The sequence below is a fragment of the Morone saxatilis genome, unplaced genomic scaffold (genome assembly GCF_004916995.1).
Source record: "Morone saxatilis isolate NCDOM2014 unplaced genomic scaffold, NCSU_SB_2.0 Contig15, whole genome shotgun sequence".
In the NCBI taxonomy this organism is placed as follows: domain Eukaryota; kingdom Metazoa; phylum Chordata; class Actinopteri; family Moronidae; genus Morone; species Morone saxatilis.
The window spans coordinates 18,259,824-18,283,315 of NW_023339707.1; the positions used below are offsets into that span (position 1 = coordinate 18,259,824).

General features: G+C 40.5%; 1 protein-coding gene across 1 annotated transcript in view; it reads right to left on the reverse strand.

Annotated features, from left to right (window-relative positions):
- Positions 1–23,492, reverse strand: part of LOC118324325 (cadherin-4-like) — a 222,494-nt gene that overhangs the window by 42,685 nt on the left and 156,317 nt on the right. Inside the window, exon 5 of the mRNA XM_035656608.1 lies at positions 18,681–18,878. Coding sequence (XP_035512501.1) covers positions 18,681–18,878 — 198 coding nt within the window. The remainder of the gene's footprint in view (positions 1–18,680; positions 18,879–23,492) is intronic.

A 23,492-nucleotide genomic window follows, 5' to 3' on the forward strand; every position in this document is an offset into this window, starting at 1 on the left:
GGCATGACTGTATCATCCAGCATCAGAAACCAGACACTGTCTAAATGACCTATTTGTCGACGGATCAAAGCAATTCCCTTCATTACTGACAACTTGTCTGGTTCTTAAGGAGATCTTATCAGTGAGCTTAGCTCCCTTCTGCCAGGCAAAACTGAATCAAATGAGAAATTATCATGCTACTGGGTCTTCGGGGAAAACAGAGAAGAGGAGATGAAGAGAGGGGAATGAATAACACAGAAGCGCCGTTCTGCCACAGTTACTGGGGTGCAGAAGAATTAATTCTCGCTTAAAAATTCATGTTAACTAACACTTTAAAAAGTATCCAACTACTACCACTTAGATGTGTGACTGCACTGAATGTTGTAGATATACACTACTGCATATTTTCAGAATATGATGATGTACTGTATATTCAAATGAAATTAATCCAAAATGCAAGTATTGATTAGGTGATCTACACTGTGTGCTGGCAGGGTAACATTAGTGTCAGATATGTACAAAAATATTAGTTGTATAAAAGACACAATAGAATTAGTGCTGTTGAGGGACCAGAAATCCAAACTGCTGTCAAGTGTAATGAAATATAAAAGTAGATGCTTTTAATATTTGATAAATTCCCATAAACATACATTGGGGTAGAGTCCTAAGAGTCAATACAAATTTAAGGCAGTCGCAATATAATCAATATTTATATATTAACAATGGATCCCATGACAACTTGGATTTCTTTTAGCGATGAATCCCTTTAGCTCCACAAAGCTTTCTAGCAGTTTTGAGCTTGCTGTTTTGATTTTCTGTCCAACTTCACTGTTTTGCTTCACTCTATTACTCACTATATTAGCTTTGTTTTTGGCTGCAGTAGCTTTCAAAAGCTCTAAACACCCACTGTAGACTACCTATGCAGCATCAAACAGCAGACAGACAAAGTTAGCGAATAGCTGGCAAACATAGTGGAGCATTTACCAACTGAAGAGACCGATATTTCCATCAGAGGTTGGTGGAGACCAAACACAGAGCTTAAAGGAGAGAGAATACTGGACATTTAACAGGTAGCTAGGAGTATGACTCAAAATCAAATGAATGCTAAAGGTACTCTGTATCTGCTGAATGTAAAAATGAAAATAATCAGCTGTTTGCTAACAGCTTTGCCATATCAACTTTAACTTGTTTCTGCTGCTCCTAAATGGCAAAAAACAAAAACAAACAGTTATTGCAGGTTTAACGGTCAGTTTAAGAAAGGTAGAATGTATTGCAGGATTATTGGGATTACATAACATTGTACATGGGTTTCTATTTTTCTAGTTAATTTAACGAGTGTGATGTTAGCCTCTTGCTCTTCAAAAGTATACCTTTAGATCCACAGATTAGTAGCATCGCAAACACATGAACTAAATTTAGGTTGCATCAATACAAATAAATGGTTGTTACTGTGTTCTGCCAGTCATGGGGAGGTCTGGCCATCACCATGCCAAAGTACTGCTGACTGGATGCAATTGACGCAGGTTTGCTTCTTGGGGTCCCTGGGACTGTACCACAACACAAAGGGGGTGTGCGAAGGTGAGTTTGGAGAAAAAATACATTTAAGCTTATATTTAAGTTATCTGGCAAGTCGGCCAATTTGCAAGTCCTCCAATTTAGCAATCATAAGAAATATATGACCAAAAAATAAATAGTGTAAAACAAACTATAATGTAGTCAGATCAGATATAACCATGTGCCTACCTGCTTTTCCCCTAGCATAACTTTAGGTAGCTCTACTTGTGTTAATCTGGCTAGTCTTGACTGGTTCTATTTTTCCAGCTCAAACTCCGGCAACGGTGGGCCCCTCTGCTTTGTGTGATACCAGCGTTCCTGAGCATATTACCATTGGATTTGTTTGCCTCAGCATTCAAGCTTTTCCTCAGCCCACGCAACTCGCACCATGGCAGATTAGGAGAGAAGGCGCTATATGTAAACAAAGGGGAGGAACATGGAGAGGCTTAGGGCTCCAGTATACACATTTCGAAATAGAATTTGCTGTGTTCACAGACACTGTTGATGCCAGTATAGTCATTATGTTTGCAGGTCTGTCCTCCTCACCAGAGGATGGAGGCGCTGTGAAAGTGATGATACTGGGAAAAAGATAAAAGGAAGAAGAAGAAGGTTTATAACTAGCCCTGGTACTGTTTCAGAAGCACTGAAGTATATAGTACGTGTGTTTCCTAAATCAAACAAGAAGATAGAATGGAGAGATTATTGTATTAATGATGGATGAGGAGGTCAATGTGTGCCAGCCAGATTGATGATCTCACATAACGAGGGACCGCTTTTGTTTAAAACTACCCATCCATCCATGAATCATATTAAAAAGCAGTCCATCTAATTCACAAAACAGAGCTCATAAAACAATTAGCTCCATGTTAAAATCAGTCCAGGAGAAAAGTATTAACATTATCTAATGGTGTATTCTGTACTTTTATATCGACCACAATTCAGGCCCAAACATGAGAACTTCTTTGCTCTATGCTTTTTATTTGCTAAATATGATTAACAGTACCTCTTCCTAAGGGCTGCCTCACAGATACATAATGAAAAGAAATTGCTAGGTGCTTTTTGTTCTTCAATGAGTCGGCCAATGTATGGGCACAGCCACTATACATCGGCCCAATACATAATAACCTATCCTTCCTATACTTGGAAGTTTCAAAAGGACAGGTATGGCAGGTTGAAGATAATCTGCACTTCAGTATGTACAGACAACTGCAATTACCATATGCAGGATATAATGTTCTTGGGGCAATGAGGGTGAAATTGAAGCAATTACCATACAAATTATACAACAGTCTTGGTACTGTATATCCTTGTGTATTAGGGAAGTTGGTTCAGAGGTTGACCATTTTTGTTGTTTGTTTTGTCTTTGTTGAAGTCAGCTGGTGTCACAATAGCCAAACACTCCTCAAGGAATAATAACAGCTTAATATGAAACATGCACCTCACAAGCACAACTAATTAAGTGCCTTTGTTTAATAAGAGCAACTGATGGTGTGCGGTGAAGATCTGACTGAAGGCTCGTTCACATTGTGGTCACGCTAAGGTTTTTCATGGTCACAAACCCAAACATAATTGATCGTATACATAGTCTGATATTCTCTCTCCATTGATTTGTTAATAGGGAACAGTCTTAATGCTCAGGACTATTTTGCTTTTACTTTGTTTCTTTCACTGAAGCTTATGACACAAGACAGCACATATATCAGATGTGGCTGATATATGTGGTTTCGACATAGAAAGAAACTGACCACATGTTACTGTTCATGCAAGAGAATGGAGCAAACATAAACCACATTAAGACTCGTCTCTAAAAATACTGTGAGACAGACAATTGCTGAAATCAGTCCGGTCATACAAAATCTTCAATTCCAGACACAGGTGTCCTTTCAACTTGAATTGTCTTGCAGCTTTGTGCATTATATCTTCCGGACAGCTTGAAACGATTGGCAGGCTGTGAAGCTCTGAAGACGCCTCGACATTTTAGATGAATGAGGACTTATTTTTGCTAAAAGGTTTTAAAAACATGAAAAAACGGAACCAAACCAAATAGCACACTGCGATAGATATACATATGATCATATATATTCAAAAATCATATAAATATATATATATATGTTATGTAATAAATGCAAAATTGTAAAACAATAAAACAACACACAAAAAACAGTGCAATGAAATGGAGCAAAACTGAATTCAGCTTCTTTCAGTTGGTACTTCCAGAAAATGTTCAAAGTCACTAGCTGGCTTAAACATGTAACACATAAACACAGAAGCCTGTCATGAGTGTGCCAATTAGGTGCGCTGTAGTGCTATGCTGCTTCAGAGAATGACACTGGTTCAGTGAGCAGTAGGACAGCAGAAACAGTCACTTGCAGACAGCAAAGTCACAGTAAACCCCTAAAGAGCTGGAAACCAGGCCTTTTGCGGCTCTAAAGCCCAACAAACAGGGACAACTACACCAAACACATATCTCGACAGGAATAAACAGAGAGACATTTATCAACAGTACAGTAAAGCCTAACAGGCAGGCAAGAAATACAGGTATTGGCCAACAGGTCACAAACAGACTGGTTAACTCTGAAGAGAAAGAGCCTCTACAAGAGAAAGGTTTTTAAGTGGCACTGCATATCACACACACACACTCCATCTGTCAAATGCACTCTGTTGCACGCACAAAGATAAAAAGACACCTTGTGTGTTTTGCTGTGAGTCAGCAAAGTGTCTGCATTAAAAGCTTTCCTGTGGCCTTTTTAAAACACAGACTTTTGCTCGAGCTTTGATGTTGAGCATTGTATCTCTTCAAAAGGTAGGACAGGATTGATGTTGAGTATCTCAGTCTGAAGCTGGGATTTTCAAAAATGCGCTCACTAACTTAAACATAAAACACAAACAGCATAACATCTTGTATTCATTAGCTGGCGAGGATTGCATGGACTATGCATGAGCAGACATACCTGTGGCCTTAGCTGAAAATGCTGTTTATGCGTGAGAATGATGTACATCCACTCTGTTTGCACTAGTCAGATGCGGTTGGCTCTCCCTATACGCTCATGACGCAACTTGCATAGGGGCTCTTATTCAGCTTAGAAAAGATAACTGCATTGTGTCACACAATGCAGTGTGATGGCAACAGACTGACATTCACTGTTGATTGTTCTTGATTAGCTGCACACTGGGAAATATGGATTCACATCTTTCAGTAAAAAATAACCATCAAGCATTCTGCCAAGCCATATTATAAATAGTATTTCAAATTTGGAAATGTATAAAAGGAAAGCTGGAGGCGCCAGTTTGAATGGGCCTGATGCAGCTATTTTGAGACATAAAGCTGCAGCCATAGAGGTTTATGTTTATATTGTATAGCCAAAGCTAATTGTATAATATTGTGAGGACTGACTAATTACCGAGCAGCAGAGCCAAAGCTTACTGTTATATTTTATTATTTACATTAAATATTTTCTACAATTTCTTATTTACCAGCATGTTAATGTTAATATTTACTTATCTAAAATATATATATTTAATTCAATATTGTTTCTTTACACCTCATTCTGTTTTGTAGCGATTTACTTATTTCTTAGAACGAAGGATGGGACAAACTGTAAATGAGGGAGGATTTTAGTGGGAGCACTGTGCTGTGTCAATGGCAAATGTTTACATGGCTCACGGGTCAGGTAAGACCCGAATTCTGCTTACATCCTCAGGGAGATCAGAACTGGCTCTGATGCTGGTTATTTGGCTCTAGGGATGGCAATGTCTGTTGATCAGTCCACCACTTTGGTCCAAACTGAAATATCGTCAAGTTTTGTACTGACATTCACGTCCTAGAGGAGAGATCCCCTGACTTTTCCTCTAGAGCCACCATTAGACTGACATTTGTGGTTTTGAGTGAAGTGTCAATGAACTATTGGTTGGATTGACATGAAATTGATTGAAATAACTTTGGTATCCCTAACTTTTCATCGATCTAAACTAATGACATTTCTATCGGCTTAAACTGTATTTCACATTTTTATAATTAGCATGCCAACATGCTAAATGAAAAAGTGAGCATGGTAAACCTGCTAATATCAGCATGGTATTCCAAAAATATGCTGTTGCAGGTGCAAACAAAGTGCATTGCTGTAGTTGTTGAATTCAACCAAAGATGACCCCAAAATAAAAAGTTAACTGAATGAAGCTACATATTAAGAAAAATCAGTTTTCTCATCACTATAAACTTTAGCTTCCACCTGCCATTACTGGTGCACGTGACAGAATTTCATCCTGGTGATGAATCTAATTTATTGACATTTAAAAATGAATGGTCACAGATAGAGGGACTTTTTAAAATTTATTTGACCTCCACTGCCACACAGCTCCGGGGCATTTATGGACAGGCTTATGTCTTTTAAAAAGCTCAGTTTTACCCATCTGCACTAAAATGCGAGAATGCCATTTTCCGATTTGCAGACACAGACCCAAAAAGATGCACTTTTAGCTTGATCTCGCTTAGTGGTCTATGTCAGTGTGTGACAGAATGAAATGGAGAGATAGTGTGCTCCGCATGCTTTTGTGTCATTTGAATGATAGCTATGAGTGACGCAGGTAAGATTATTAAAAGACCTTCCTCCACATTAGTGAAAATAACATGAACTAATGGAAGTTAAGCAGTGAATGACTTTTCCAATTATTGCAGTGTGAAAGGATTCTGGTCCTTAATAGTGCAGGCTTATGGCAAATTAGAGGTACTATTCTCCCTGGAGGTAACAATGGAATGACTCCACCACACTCCCCTCTTCCAGGCATGGAGAATGAAAATAAGGCAGCCATTGTAGTGGCAGACAAAGAGGGGCCGCGCCCCTTAGCTTTCGCTCAGAAGGGTTAGAGTGTGAGGGCTACCATCTCACTATTACCCTTCTCCCCCTTTTCTGTGTCACTCTCTTTCATTAGGAGATTGATTAAATTGTGAAATCGGGAGTGTGATGGATGCATGAGTAACTTCTTAAGTCGCTCCCCGAGGCTTTGACAAGGGCAATATCAAGGACCCCCTGTTACTCCCTTTTCCTCGCTCGTCCCTTCATCCCCAGGAAACCCAATCTAGGTAATTAGAGTAAAGAGTGTTGGAGACTTGTATGGGAGAGAAAAACAGAGAGAGAGGGTGACAGTGGCAAGAAATCTGCTGTTATTGCACTTTTCCCAGCCATTCACCCCCGCCCCCCAACCTCAATACATGCGCACACACACACTTTTGCACTGTCCACCTTTCATATACCACTTTACACCTTCCTTCTTATTCTTCTTCTCACTTTCTAAATCCATCAGGCAGCAGTGATGAGGAGAAATGCAGACTAGGGAAAAGGGAGGGAAGAAGGGGTGAGGGGAGTGAGAGTAAGAGGGGAAAAAAATGAAAGGGGCCATGAATTGACTGCATCAGCACAACTCTGTAGCAGAGCGTGAGTCCTTCTGGACAGAAACCTGGAAACAGGAAGTTTAGAGAAGTTGCCAGGACTTGTTTGACTGGACAGGATAGAGTTTTGGGTAGAGTTTTTTCCCCCTTGACCAGACATGCGACCTCTGTGGGATCCCATGCTGCTGTGAATTTTTTTTTTTTCTCATTGTCTACTCCAATCTGGTCAGAGAAACATCCACTTACATCACTGCATGGACACATTTCCAGTGGACACAGCTGAAGGGTTGTTTGGAAGGAAAAGCATACAGTACATTCCATCCCAGCCTGCAGGGGCAAACACTTTGGAGGTATCATGAGGTAAACAGATGTCCAGGGACCCAGATGTGAGTGGAAAAGCAAAGCAGGAAAGGTGTTCAGGTAGAGGCGGGAGCAGTATGCACGTTTGATGTTGACTGGAAGCCTGACAAAATGGGCTGCTCCCTGCCAAGCCTGCCCCTGCCAAGCACAGGCAGAAACTGAAGAGGGGCTGGACCTTGCCATGGTGCTGCTGGGTGTTTTGAAAAAGTTGCTCATTCACAACACAAAGACGCACTCCCTCACTTGTGTACACACACACACACACATACATACATGGTCGCACTGCAGCCTCTTAGTGTGTGTCAGAATGTTTCCCAGGATGTTCTGGCTCCCGCTAACCAAGCGAGGGATTCTGCTTGGCAAACTCCACCTCAGCAAGAGTCCAGCTGTCATCTTGACAAATGAACCTTGGAAGAGTGAGGAGGTGTGTGTGTATGTTTGTGCAGCCATGCATCTGTGTCTGTGGATTCATGCCTGTGTATTTTTGCTCGAACATAAGCACGTGTATCGTAAGGATGACACACAGATGGCTGATGTACATGTGGTTTTTGCTTTTCCAAAAGCAGCTGGCCTGTCATTCCTTGATTGACACAGATCAGAAAATGGATCAGAGCCAGCAGAGGTCAGTTTCTGTGAACCTCATTCTATTCCCGGAAGTCATCAGGCAAACATTGCTGAAAATCTGGAAATGCACCAGCCGCTTGGCTTGACACTGAGTCCTCTTTAAAGTGACACTGACTACATAGCAACCAGCACAAATCACCTTATATAAAGAAGCATTTTGCCCGGCCTCAGATGAACCATAACATCGTCCCCTGTATGCCGCGATGCCAGGCGCTGTGCAAAGAGCTATGTATCACTTTGGTTTTATGAACAATGTGGGATGTTAAAGCTTTTATAGAGCGTTAGGAGGAAATGTTCTTTTCTTCTCAAAATGAGGAGCAAATAAAAATGTGCAAAGCAGCATCAGGGGGTATTGGAAATAAAAGCAATGAGAAACCTGCAAAGTTAAAGGACGAGTTATAAAATACTGGCAACTTTTTATCTGGTGCTAAACTGTTTATCTTAGGAGCTGTTTCATCTTGAGATGCTTTAAAACATTTCATTGCGCAGTGAGGAATTTTATTACACACATACACAGTGGAGATGTATGTTTGCTTGTACCAAATCTTCATGTGAGTCTGTGTGTACTCCTGCGTGTTTGTGTGTGTGTGGTTAGGAGGTTTTACCAGCATACAAAAACATGATCACCCCACGACAGTATCCATTATACTTGCATGAAAAGATTCTGACTGAGGCCTTTCACTGTAAATGACAAAGTAAATAGGATCACTTTATTCTGGTGCAGGCCTCGATTTTGATTTCCCTTACATTTTACCTCCAGGAAAGAGCAAAGAGGGGAAAATGGAAAAATACTAGCACATCCAAAAGAGCTTCAATTCAATTCAATCTCATGCCCAAGGACTTTCCCTCCTCACAATTACTCTTTTACTTTCATTTCCTCTAAATGCTGTTGCTTTGTGTTGAATCTGATCTCATTCTGTCAGCTCTGTCTCTCAGGCAAACATGCAAACATTACTGAGCAGAGGTGGGAGGAAAGTTATACCTGATGGGACAACTCCCGTGTCTGCATGTCTTTTTTTTTCTTCCAGTCTGCTTGATCTGCTTGTCTGCCTGCATGATTTCTTCTCTGTCTACTTTTCTGCTTGACTGTCATTCTGTCCCTCTGTCGGTCTGACTGCCAACCTGTCCTTTCTATTTGACCGACCTTGTCTCATATCACCAACAATCACTACCACCCTCAATCCCCCCCACCCCGCTTCATCACCGGTCCCCACCTCCCTGAGTCCCCTTCAGAATATCTTTCTTCCAATTTCACTGCATATTATTTTTTCATGTCTTCAGAGGAATAGAGATTCAGCTCTCCTTCATCCTACTGATACACAGGGTCGCCGAGGCCAACCTCCAGGGTACCAGACAGAGGCTGTTTGTTAAGCTGTTATTTATCTCCTTCATAAAGTCCTCCTCATCTCCTATTAAAAGAGCCCAGAACTGTTGCCCTTGACTCACACATAACTCTTGTGTCTTTTGGTGAGATGATTTACTGTTTAATTTAACACCAACTGAACCCAGGAGGGAGCCCGCCTGGTGCTGCCTGATGTCATATCAGAGGAGAATGTGTTAGGGGGGATTTGTGAACATATGTGTGTTTATCTCTGTGTGTGTGCGCGTGTATAAGAGAGTGGGTGGCTGAGGCAGGTTTTTTTGTTGTTTGTTTTGTTACTGTAAAGCCCTAGTAGGTGCAGCTCTGGGCCTGGGTGTGTACAGCAAGGACACGTCTGGAATTTTTTTCTCTTGAAAATAAAACCGTAGCTGAGTATGCTTGATGAACATGTTTACTGGGACTTCATGCCACTAATTTCAAAATAATGAGATATTAAACAGTGAAAATTACATTTCAGTCTCACTTCCCTGAACACAGGAGAAAACAAAGGCCAAATGCTGTTGACAAATACATAAATGTAGTAACAATTTATTTTCCTCATCAATACCAGGAGATTGTAGGAGACTCCATTTCCTGGGGGCTGATAAATGTAATTACATTGATCTCGCTAATTTCATTAGAGGAAAGGAAATGAAGTTCATAAGGTATTTGTTATATGCCAAGACAAGACTACTGTAGATAGAGTGGGGGGTCTAGCTCTTAGGAAAATAATGGATAATCGAGGAAAAACAAGAACCAAAGCTAAGCATACAGAGATGGAGCTGCCATAGAATGCATGAAGCTATTCCTTTCCCGTTTCATGATTGCCCTCGACCACCTCCTCGCGTGAGATATTAATGTGCCCTCAGGTGCTCACCTCTTCTCTTAAATACCAGGGTCTCACGCTATTCAGAAAATGGTCAAATTGCTTTTATGGTTATATGTTTCATTAATGATATGACCTGTCAAAAAATACAGCTATGAGCATGTTCCTCCAGTGCAAGACTCCATTAGCAAGAGTAACAATGTAAAGCACTCTCAACTGTTTTACTCGTGCCATCATAACTCAGGACTGGCTATCTACAGTGGCTTCATCGTTGCTGTCACAAGAGAAGACTTCAAAAAAAGTTATTATCCCAATACTTCTATTTTGCACTTTTTGAGACAGATTTCTGCTTTTTTGGATAAAGTGATAGAGGCATGGGATGGGAGGGGGTGACATGCACCAAATGGCCTGGGCTGGAATTAACTCAGCCTTCATACATGGTGCACGCTCTACCGGTGGTCTACCACCGGTGCCCAAGATCATCACTTTTTAGATAAATGTGTAAATGTGTTTATTTGCATCTTTTTGAGGCTTAAGCACAGTTTCTTTGAGCTCAACGCAACACATCTTAGTTGAGTATGTTACCATGCTAACCTTTGCAAATTGGGCTGATTGGGATGTCATTACTTTTGCTGAGATTAAGTCATTAATGAATTAAAACTTTGATCTGATGGTGGCGCAAGAGGAAAGGTTAAGTGATTACCAAAGTTATTAAAATTCATGAGTGAATCATGAATGTTTGTACCGAATTTAATGGGAAATCAACCACTAGCTGTAGATATATTGTGGACCAACAGCCTGACCGACCTATCGACAGACATTGCCATCCAAATGTCTGAAAAAAGAGGATCAAGCTACTTATTTAGACAAATGATTTGCAATGTCTCCTAACAGGGGTTGCTTATGCTGGAAGAAAATTCCCAGCTGGGGTTTGGAAAGAAAATACCTTGTGTGAATTCTTCAGGAGTTGAAATCAAACAAAAATCCAAGGGTTTAAGACTAGCCAAGATGTAAAGTTGAGTAAAACAAAAAGCAAATGAAATGCCGACCTGACTGTTTGCGCTATTCCCCCAGAGTCGCCTGAGGTCTCTCCTTTCTTTTTCCTTCCTCTTCATACTCTACAGGAGGTCCAGCCATATCTGAAACAAGTTTATGGTTTCCTACTTTTCTTCCCCAGCTAGATAGAGTTTATGTAGTGTGTGTGTGGAGTATATGTGTGTTTAAGTTGTACATGTGCCAAGGAAAGGACCTTGCACAAGAACCTCGAAAAGAATACAAGACAAAATATAGCCCCAAACAAAATATGCTTGAATACATATACAGCAGTGCATATCCTGTACAGCTCATGTTTGGTAGACTTAGTGTAGCCACACATTTCACTGTTTTCACAGCCTGAATTTATTTAGCCCAGAAAAAGGAGTTTTGTGCAGTTCCACATTCATAAAGCGTTCCATATGGGCAGCAATGTGGTTTCCTGGTGGCCAAGGTCTGTATCGGACTGTGATCCTTAAATACTCACATCCCTGTGTTTCACCATCCTGTGGTTTCTCTGGTGGACTAGGTTAAAAAAAAAAAAAGATGGAGTCCTGTTTTTCTGGCTTAGCTTTTTCGTCTCTTTGTTTAGGGATAAAGCAGAAATGCGACCAAACAAAACCCCAAACAATGAGCATATACAAAGGCAACAACGCGGCACATGCGCTTTACTGATCCTTTGTTTGCTGCCTGTGTAGGACAAGTCATTTCTCTCTGTGCTTGTGTATGCATGTGTATGTTTGTTTGTGATTGAGTGTGTGTGTTTGTGAGCGTATATCTCAGCAGGAGAGAGTGGAAAAAGATGAAGGGGGCCGACTGGAGCAGTGCAGTGCTGGTGTTGGCCGGGTGGTGGGGTGGCAGATGCCAGAAGGCTTCATTAGACTCGAGGGAAGAGGCTGCGAACAGCAGTACTCCGGGAAGTCTATCAGACCTAAACACAAACACAGACGTGCTTCTAATCCTGGTCTAGTCCTACATTCCCTCTCTTGCTCCTTTTCCTTTCTTTCTGTTGCTTTCTCTCTTTTTCTCACTCATACACACTCACGCCCTCCCCCTCCTCAAATTCTCCAATGCAATCAGCCCAAGCTGTAGCGCCAGCTCACTTGTACAGTATGTTGCTTTTTGTTTCCTCCTTTTCTTTCAGAGATTTTTTTTTCTTTTTTGTCTTTCTGGTGTTTTTGTTGTTGCCGTGTCTGTCAGTGAAGCGGAGCAGTCATTAATCACTGGTAAACGTACGCAGAGGAGAAAGCAGACACCTCAGGGGGGGACTTCTCTCATTCTGCTCAGAAAACGCTTTTCTCAACGTGCTCCATGGAGAGAGATGTAGAAACTGGAGCACAGGTGCTGCAGCAAGTACAATAAACATAACCAGATGCACTGTCACACACCTAAAATCTGATACAAATGTCGGTATTTTGTGCATTGTTTAACATGCAGGCCCCTTTCTAAAAGACACTTTCTGAAGCTACTACCAGGAAATAAATGGCTACAAAAAAAAATTCTGATACAAATGACTTCTCGGTAAAAGTGCAGGATATCAAATAAACCTCTTTCTCTTCATATCAGTCAATAAAGGGCTTTAGACAAGTACCCATTTATTTGGCTTATGCTTTCACAGCTGCTGTTTCTCTCTATAGTATTCCTGTCAATATAATGCCCTGTGATTATTGAGGGATGCAGCCGCACTTTATCGGAATATCTGGCTTCTCTGTCTCAAGGACAGCCGGCAGACAGAAAAAATTTCTTCCAAAGAAATATTATCCAATAAAACCACAGTTTAGCTAAAATTGCAGTCATTTTCACATCCCTTTTTCTAGCTCTCAAAATAAATGTCTTCTTTCTCAAAATAATATCTCCGTTAGACAAATACTAAAATATTACCCAGAGCAGAGAAGGTTTGGAAGTAAATCAACAACAGGTTTCAGAAGAGAGAAGCTGAAAAGAAGACAGTAGACATAGGCCAAGGCAAAAATGATGCAATGGATGAACAATTAGAAGAGATGTCGAGAAAAGGATGAAAAGAGACTATTGCTGTGACTATTGCATTTTTTGAAATACACTTCAACCAGTCCCATGTGACAGGCATTGCTAACTAGCAAAGGCACATTTTATGCTTGTTAGTTAGGAATAGTTTGACAATTTGGGAAATACACTCATTCACTGTCTTGTGGAGAGGTAAATAATAAGATCTATCCCACTCATATATGTCCATTAAATATGAAGGTTACAACCAGAAGAAGTAGTAGAAGCTAATACTAATTAAAACATATTTAGTTTAGTAACACAGCAACTAAACCCCTGTTTTACAGTCGTCTTAATGCTAAGCTAGGCTTGTTCTTGGCTGTAGCTTCATATTTAATTGACAGACCAGACAGTAGTATTGATCTTCTCATCTAACCCTAATAAAGCAAAAAAAAAAGCATACTCCTCAAAATGTTAACATATTCCTAAATGATAGAAGTTTAGTCTGGGGTTGAAGTGAGTTGAAGTATGCTGTAAAGGTTTGTCATTTCCCAAAGAAATTCTCAGTTTTATCCATTCATATCTGATCTTTTCCACTGGAGACACTACTGCAGTAGAAGACGACATTGTGCTATTATAGATGTGAAAGCTATGTTATGTAACTGTTTAGTGGTGAATAGACTACAGGTATGAAGCCCACCACATATTGTGATATAAGGGCAATTAAAAGAATTGTATGGGTCCTTTTGATAACTCCTTTCCACTTTTCCTCTCAACTCCTGCTCCCACACCACCCTTGTTTTGATCAACATTTAGAGATCAGTGACCTTTGTTTAGGGTTCAGCTCAAGAAGATCTTTCCAGGGTTGTTAGGGGGCATAGGGGTAGTTTGGAAAGAGGGAAATTGATCAATATTTGACTTGGCAGTATCATAATTGGTAGGTTGCTGGCAGTGCAGATTCAGTGGAGAACTCCAATATGCATAACTGCAGAAGCGGTCATCTTTATACAAATCTTAAAAACACTTTACGCCTTTATTGTGCCATTGCATAAAAATAGCATCTGTACGTGATGGAGTGAAGGTATGCTTACAGTCTGTTTACTCAGTAAATAGTCACATAAAGTGGATAAAAACTCGTTTCAATGTGATGAAACGAGTTTCATGATCTCACCTGCACCTGCAACTCTGGCCAAAACCCCATCTATGTCTCTCTCTCTGTTATTTTCTCACAGACAAGAGTACAATAAAAAAGGCATTTTACTGGACAAACATTTATTCATACCCCGTCTGGCTCGTTGGCTAAACTGTTGTTTCATCAGGGTTTTGTTCATTTTTCTGCTGACGGCTGTTCTAATAGGGGGTTAAAGGAGTTGGGTGGTGGTGGGTAGGGGTGGTTACGTTGAGTCTTTATTTACCCGAGCAGAAGAAATCGATGCATCTCTGCCGTAGGAGAAGTGTGTGGATCAATGGAAGGTTTCAAAAAGCCTCTGTGAAAAATCAATGTCCCTTACATGCTATTGATGGCTGTTTGGCGGTAGAAGAAAGAGAACGACAAAGAACACCTGTTTATTGTGAAAAATTACTCCCCTCTTGCTTTGTTTTAGTCTTTCTGGATCTCTTACTTTGTTTTATCTAGGCTTGTTTTTTTGTTTCCTCTCCAATGCTCTTTTTTTTTTAAAAGTTATGTTCCACTCATACCCATATATTGTATGCTGAAATGGGGGAGTAATGAGTTACATATTTCCTTCTGTGGAGGCTGCCATGTTGAACCGCCATGTTTCTACAGTAGTTTAACATACTTTTTACTCTTAAGTAGAATTTGAGAGAAAAATTATAACTTTTACACCATTACATTTGGATATATTAACTGCTTTATTTATTCACTCTTTTATTTATGGAAATTATGTTAAAAGAGGCTTGTGGTCTGCTGATTGCAGGTCTGCTGGCTGTTATCTGTTATCTGTTGTATTCTTTGCATCCCTTTTTTGCAGCAAGCTCAGTTGTAAACTGACATAGCAGACATAAGACATAACTGAGAGAAAGCACTAAGTGTGTCTGTTGTCTTAATGCTGGTAAGTTTCATACTATATATACATTATCATACTGTCACAATGTCAGCCAGATCCTAGCATTCATGCATTCATTAACTTACCTGCTTTGTGTTTTCCTGTTATACACTAACTCTTCCTGTCAAGCCACTCCCCCATGCCCTGCATTAATCCTCCTGATCATTTCCGCCCACTTTCTTACCTGATTAATCTAGGGGTATATACCGGTCCATCTCCACTCTGTATTTTCTAGTGTGCATAGTTTTCCAGCATTCATTCTGCCTGTCTAATTCTGCCTGCTTGATCTACTGCCTGAACCACGGCTTGATCATTTTCTGCCTATCCCCTTATTGGATTTGTTTGCCTGGTCTGACTGTCTACCTGTTTTTGACTCTTGCCTGCTTCTGAACAAAGTAATCTTGGACTTTTATCTTAACCTGTCTTTCTGTGAATCATGCTTTTGGGTTTAGCTTGCCGTCTTTCTGATCCATTACGAAGGTATCATCATATATTATGCTTCAAAACTACTACTACTACTCCTGCTTTCTGGCAGAATGTAGATATCTGAGCTAATGGTGTGTGTTTTTGTGACTGTATAAACCATCTAACTAGTCTTATTGTCCTGGTGTATATCTGCTGCAGCAGATTAGGAGATGATGCCATCACATTTCATTACTTATTTACCTTTACCTTAGGCAGTGGTTGAAATGATGTCAGTCGTATCCACATAAAAGAAGTCAGAGAAAGACAGTAGAGGGCAGATATTTTCATCTTTTCAGTAGGTATTTTGATGACTACTTTTTATTGCAGTGCAGTTTTTGGATACTCTGGAGTCTGGACTTTGGAGTCACTTATGTTTGTAAAAAGCACAAGACTGGTTGTAAGAAAACACAACACCTTTGTCCATTATCTAGGAAGACAAAAAATGAGTGGAAACCGGTGTTGCTATCACTGAGCTACATTCAGTACAAGTCTGACACTACATGGCGAAGGTCTAATATTAAGCCACAGAGTTTCACCGTGCGTGCTACACCTTGATGTACATTGAAAGAGTATGAAGTACGGGAGCAATTATTTCAGCACCGCTATTAATAAAAAGCAGTCAATAACATCTCATTGAGCTCTGACACTGTCTTGGCTTTAGAGAGCAGTGGGAGTACAGTTCTGCCAAGACTTCATGTAAGCAGTCAACATCTCCCTCGAGCCATGTCACGCTGCAAGCTGAGAGGCCAGTCAGTAGGGCCTCTGTCCTGACACCTGCCCGATCCTGTGCTGGCCTGATCAAAGTGACAGTCCTGCAGACCCGCGGAGATGCAGGTGAGGGCTGCTGTCACCCCGCCTGTCCAACTGATGGCAACTTGGTCAGGGCAGGGAGAAAAGCGACGGGATGGTGGGGAAGGCCGCTGCCTGTACGTCACTCAGTGCTGCGCTGGATGACAGAACAGCCCATTAGGAAAGGGACTGACTTCACAGGCCATTAGGGGAGGCATCACACAGCCACAGCACACAGAGCACTGAGTAATGGCCCAGTTGGAGAGAGACAGGGGAGGAGATGAGAGACAGAAAGACAGCAAGTTCTGTTTTGCAACATGCTCCGTATAAAACTTGAAATTGCGATTAACATATTAAATGTCAGAGACTGAAAAAAAGGTTCCGTCTTTGTGACAGAATTAAAGTTCTTGGATTTTTGTTGTTGTTTTGATTGAGGCAGATGCACACAAACCTTAATTCTCAGAGGACCAAAGAGGTTATAAAAGTGGACTAAACACATAAACAACAAGAATGGCAAAATCATCCCCATGCCATCCAACCCCCAGAGCTGTCTCCTTGTTAAAATCTTTAGTTCTCAGTATGGCCCTGCCTGCCCTCCAGTCATCATTAAAGAGAACGGCAGGAGCCTGAGAGCCCAACAGAGGCATCAGCACGCATCACTTCTCCTCTGCTCTGAACGCTCCACTCCCTGCAATCCACCAGCCCCTGACGGACCTATTTACTGCACAAAGTGGACTGTGTTTGGCTGCACACTATACTTTCAAATGTTCCTTTGATACCCTCTCTCTTTCTCCCTGCCCCATCCTCTCTCTCTGGTTCTGACCAGCTCATGGTATCAGCAGAACTGTCTTGCCAGTTTATGGCTGCTGTTAGCACTACTGAAGTGCTCAGCGTGCTCAGATGAGAGTGCCACACTGTTCCAGGCTGATGGGACACACTCCAGCTGTAGAAGCACTCCAACTCCAAAACAAAGACTTACAAACTCTCCCCTCTTTGACTTGATGTTTTTGTCTCTATAAAAAAAGGGAGAATAAAAAAAAGTTTCCTTCAAGCAGCTCCCCAAGCTTTTCCCTGGGGATTGGATGAAACCCGGTAGAAAAACAAAGAACAGAAACAAAAGGAAAGAAATGCTTCATTTGCACAATTTAAGACCCAAAAGAGATAAACTGTGAGAGTTTTGTAAACAGCGAGGAAAAGCTGATGGCTAGATATTGCAGATAAAGAGAGAAGGAAAGTGGGAGCAGGGAATGAAGCAGTGGTCTTGTGGAATGATGTTTTTTTGAAGAATTACAACGCACACCACAAGCTTAGAGAATAGAGCTTTGCTATGAGAGAGGCAAACTGCGCATTCTGTTGTGACAGAATCTCTGAATTTTAAACACTGTGCAGCTCGACAACACATTTACACAAACGTTTATTTATTCATGTTTTTTTTTTCTCAGACAGGCTTGTACAGGCTCGACCTCCAACCCTCACCATGTTGTGTTGATATTTTGTACTTATTAAAAGTAGCAGTTTTGCACAAGTGAAATTTGCTGTGATGGGAGTCAGTTGTTGTTGCCATATTGCAATCTTGAATGATAAATGAGGAGAGGTTTATTGAATAATCATTAGGCACTAACAGCTGAGGTGTTACTATTTGTATAATTCCTGTTTCCTTAGACATGGTTGCAAGTTATTTTTCATGTTATTAACTCTAATTAATTGTACTTTAAGCCATCAAGCCGTTAATGGGGAATAGAGGATGAACCACTGGGCTTGGGAATAGCAGCTTTTCATAAATTCTCCCACAGGAGGCCCAGCGTTATGGCTTCAGTAAAGATTCTGTGACAAATTGTATTGTTATAAAGAAGCAATAGAAATAGTACTGAACTTCGGGCAACCTTTCTGAAATGGCCTGATAAAAGAAAGAAAGGCTGCATGAAGAAGCAGAAATAATAATTTGTTACACTATGACCCCAATGGACCTCACACTGTTGGAGAGTTTAGCTGCTTAGCTGTTGTGGAGCCCGATCTGTGTCTGAAGGGAAAACTTCTCAGGGCCAATCAGGGCTGTTTAAATACCTTAAGATTTTGTGGCTATAATTACATCAGGGCAACACAACATAATCATCTGCAAGGATGTGGAGAACAAACCAGTTATGCTAATGTATTTCTGTTCTTTATCACTGTTCATCACACATCCACAATCAGCATTATCCGTGAAGTGCCCTCAAGAAATCCCAGCTGTAAATTCAGAACGAATCAGTGATGCGTCCCATCAAATCTGTCACTTACGCTGACGAGCATCTGAGGGAATGGTCCTCGAGAATTTTCTGCCACGTTGATTGGTGGGATCACCCAGTCCCTCTTCTGTCTCCGTAGACCCTTGGAGCTGTTCAGGCCAGACCCTGAGAACATGATGACAGGAGGTGGTGCTTGGAATGCCTCCTTCCTCTCTTTTTTCTCAGCGACTTTCCCCTCCTCCTTTGTGACCTTTAAAAAAGACACAAGGCTTTATTTAGGAGGCTGTTAATGATAACAGTAACTGATTGTTGTGAAGTCTCAAAGCAGAAATTGACAGGGCAACAAGAATAACATTTTAGTATTGTTAATTAGGTTAAAAATCTGTGTGTAGTGAGAATTCTTGTGATTTTTTTAGGAGTTGAGTCATTGTATTAGTGAATACGTGTTTTTTTCATACAGTAAGCGCTGTGTAAGCCACCTGGCAACATCATATGGTCTGTATTTCAAATGGGCAACAGTAGGGCACGACTCTGTGGCTGTGGGCTACATCTGAACCTACTAACAAACTGCGCCATATGCTACCTACATTTCCTCATCATAGGTCATAGCTTAAAATAAAAGAAATCATTAGCAAATTTATCTAACTAATATTAAAAAAAAACGGATAATCGAATTTGGAAGCTAATGTTGCTCCAAGACCATTTTCTTTGTTGATATGTTGTTGTTTTGCTGGTATTCAGGGAACTCAGATACAAGCAAAATTGGTGCCTGCTTCATTTTCTGTGGGTGGTTTCTATGGTTGCCTTGGCACCAGGTTGGGAAAAACCTCACCCATTATCAGCTCAGATGGTAGTGGCTAATACTAAATTTTGGTTGCACCTTCTCCTTCTGTCCAAACGTATCACTCTAAATATAAGTAAATGTGTTAGGCTATAACAACAACTGTAGTGAGGAAAGAGAGAGTGTGTGTGTTTGTGCGTGCTCTCTGGCTCCTCACTCTCCATCATGAAAAGCAGCCTGTGCAACACACATGCATGGTTCTATTAATTATTTCTGTAACCTACAGTATATCTGTCATCACTATAGCTGAAGAGAAAGCATGATGTTGCCAAGGAAACAAAGTGCTATGGATCCACTCACACACTTATTCACTCTTTTATTCATTCAATCTCTCACTCTATTACTCACTTGCTCCCTCACTAATTCAATTAAGTGTTGATTAGGAAGCATAGCAGCCAGAATAAGGATCAATCACGCACATCATTGCTCTAATACTGCTTAAATACCTTAAGAATGATACTGTATAGTAGTATACTACCAGAACAAAACGTTGCAAGTAAATTAAGTGCGGACATACTATGAACAGACTTTAATTAAGTTGTAGAAATATTATGCTGGGCCTTTTTGACATCTTTATACACTAAATCCACTGGAATCATCACATGGCTGAATTCCTTCACATCATACTTTGGCATAAAACTTGCTTTGAATTTTGATCATTAGGAGATAACCAGCAGTGGGTTTTCAGACAATATTGCCTCTTATATTATGTATTGGGATTTGGTTTAATTATTTTCCTTATTACTGGCCCTCATACATTCTGAATGAATCCCTGAAATAACAATAACAACAAAAAAGACGGAAAGAAGTGTAAATTAACGTTTATAATGAGCAGACTATCTATTGTTTGGAATGACAGAGATTTTCGAAATAGGCCAAGAGCTAAACAAAAGGCATATCATTGATGTTTTAATAATTTGACCATATTAGTTGAAACTACATGGCAATTATGAAATTCATTACAGTGAGAAGAGAAAATATAAACTAAATACAAATTACAAGCTTACAAGCTTGAATAAACCAGACCACAAAAATCCTCTGTTCTATTTATCTACAAAATTGCTTCCTTTACCAGTTTGTTTGATAAGTAGTTAACTGTAATATTTACAAAACCATTAGAAAAAACAAACATTTGAAATAAACTACTAGAATCCTTTCATTATTTGCACCCCTACTGTAACTCAGACTGACATGAGAAGACTAACAAGCATGGAAAAGGAAAACGTGTCATAGCAGTAGTAAAATTCTTAATTAATTTGAGTCATCATGCATCAGTACTGAGCAAGACAGAGCTGTAAAGTGTGAGCACAGATGTGACGTCTCTTTGAAGTCTTTGCATCTGAGGGTTTGTGTGTGTGTGTATTTGTGCATATATGTGAAAAAGGCAATAAACTATAAACTTTGTCATTTACACCGGGTATAAAAAGTCTATTAACACAGAGCATGTCTGGGGTAGGATTTACAGCCTCTTTCAGTAGACAGTGACAGCTGAGTCACAGACACAAGCTTCAATCATACAGTATTCTCCCATCATACGCTCCCCTCACACACTCCCTGCAGGCAGAGAGAAATGACCACCACAAACCTGTCTTTTTGAAAGATGCTTAAATAAGGAACTTGAAAAGGGGCCCATTTTCAATCTCCTCATGAACATTAACTCACCCATGAGTCAGAAAAAGCTACATCAAATGCTGAAGCTATCTCAAGCATATCCCTAAATGAATGTCCTCATGTGGAAATGCAGCAAAACACATGAAGGGGAACTACAGAGATTCTGCTTCATTACAGATGCTTCCAGAGTGGGAAGAAACAAACCAAAGTCATTGAAAATACAGTAAGAGAGCTTTAATTGCCAGTATTTCTAGCTGGCTAGTAAAGGTACCTGAGGGAATATAATCAAATATCTTGCTTTGTATTTTGTATTTTTTTCAGCATCACAGACGCTACTGAATGATCATAGAAACATTATAGGAATAAAAAGGCACAATTACAAATCCGTCTGCTACTTCAGCACCACAGACAGGGCCTTGGATTTATCAGTTAGGGTACTGATATTTCAGAGCCATGGTCAGGGCAATAGATTCTAACTTGCACAACCCCCCTTTCTCTGCTACTAGGGGATGGAGAGGGGGGGTGGCAGGTTACCAGCGGAGATGCATTTCGGTCATTTAGCACCCCCCTTCAAATCTCCTGCATGTCACATCATTGCTAAAGCTATGTGTCAATTGAACTCTATGTCTCAATCACTTTCTCCTGAGTTATCCCTTGCTCCTGTGCCCCCTCATGCCCTTCTCTTGCAGTGTTATTGTTTTTCTCCATCTCTCCTTCCAGTCAGTGGTTCCTGACAGCTAGTCTTAATAACAGTGATTCCTCGAGCACTGGGCTGTGTTAGGCTGATGGTGCACCAGCAGGTGAAACAGCGGCACAGAGCTTCACCTACCAAACACTCCTACCACCAAGACCCAACAAATTCCCAGGTCATGTCTTTGTCATGCCTGCTCTGGGGCACCAATGCACTCACTTGCTCAACCATTATTGATACAGGGTGGTCCAATGATGATAGCAATGAACTCTCTCTTGCATGGTTGCTCTGTCAAAAATTAAAATGCATAAAACTGCATATAAATATGCAGATGAAATGGAGACAGAAAACATGAAATAAAATTTGAAGAAATGCTGTTTGAATGAAGTGCTGTTGTAGATACAGGGATACACAATGGTGGACAGCACACACCACACACACTAATATGCTTGCAGATGTAATTGTATAAAGGTCCAGTGTGTAACATTTAAGAAGATCTATTGTAAGAAATTTAATATAATATTTATAGATATGTTTTCATTTGTGTATCATCACCTGAAAATAATAATCATTGTGTTTTTGTTACATTTGAATGAGCCGTTTTTATCTACAGATGCAGCGGGTCACGTTCCATGGTGGCTGCCATGTTAAGCTACCATGATTCTACAGTAGCCAGAACGGACAAACCACACACTGGCTCTTGTTTTTTGCATGTTAAGTGGCCACTGTAGTTTCTCCCTCGCGCTTGGAAAGGGAGGGTGAAGTGAGCTGCAACTACTGTTAGATGCCATTAAATCCTACACACTGGACCTTTAACATAGCAATCAAGAATAGTGGAAATCATCTGTACCAGAACCTAGTTAAGTGCCTGCACGTACAAAAAGTGTATATACCAGCAAAAAACATTTTTATTCAAATGTATTGGTAAGGGTATAAATGAATTACATGAAGTTGAGCCATGAGTGAAAAACACATCCATAAAGGAAAAGAAATAAACATGTTTGCTGTTTAAGTCTTTATCAATAAGATTTTAGCAATCCTAGCCATAGTCTAGAACCAAAGATTTTTTAAATTGTGATTACTATTGTGTGTTTAATCTAAGCACAGGATATTAGACATCTGTTCACCCTAGTTAAGGCTCTTGTCTTATTGGCCAAGGGAGTGAGTAGCCTGATTATGTGTTTGGTTGTGAGGTAGATGACGTGATTGTGTTATAGTAAAGAAAACAGTGAAGGCAGAGAGTGGAGAATATGTGCATGCTCCGTGTCCATGTATGTATGTGTGTGTAGGTGTGTGTGTGTGTGTGTGCAGGGGAAGGTGTTCATGTCAGAGTACAAGAAGATCTGGGCTTGTGAGCATAAGAGAAAGAGGTTCAATCACCATACATTTACATATAAAGAGGCTAGTGTTTTTAATACCTCTTCCAATTTTTCATTTTATATTACTTCTGTGCAATATGTAGCCTTGCAGTTCCTCCCCAGCATTTGACATTTGAGAATAAAAATAAAATACAACACAGAAGCAGGCTCCAGTGTTGGAAGATGGGAATGGCTTCTGGCACATATTGAAAGTTGAGGGTCCTGTACAATGCAGTCTATAAAAAGTGTTTTCTCTTTGTCTCCCTCCGTTTGTTCTTGCCTGGTCAAGATCCCTCAGAGGGTTGGCTTGTATCTGCCAGCGGAAACAATGCTTTCAAGGCTGACTTCATTAGATGGACGCCC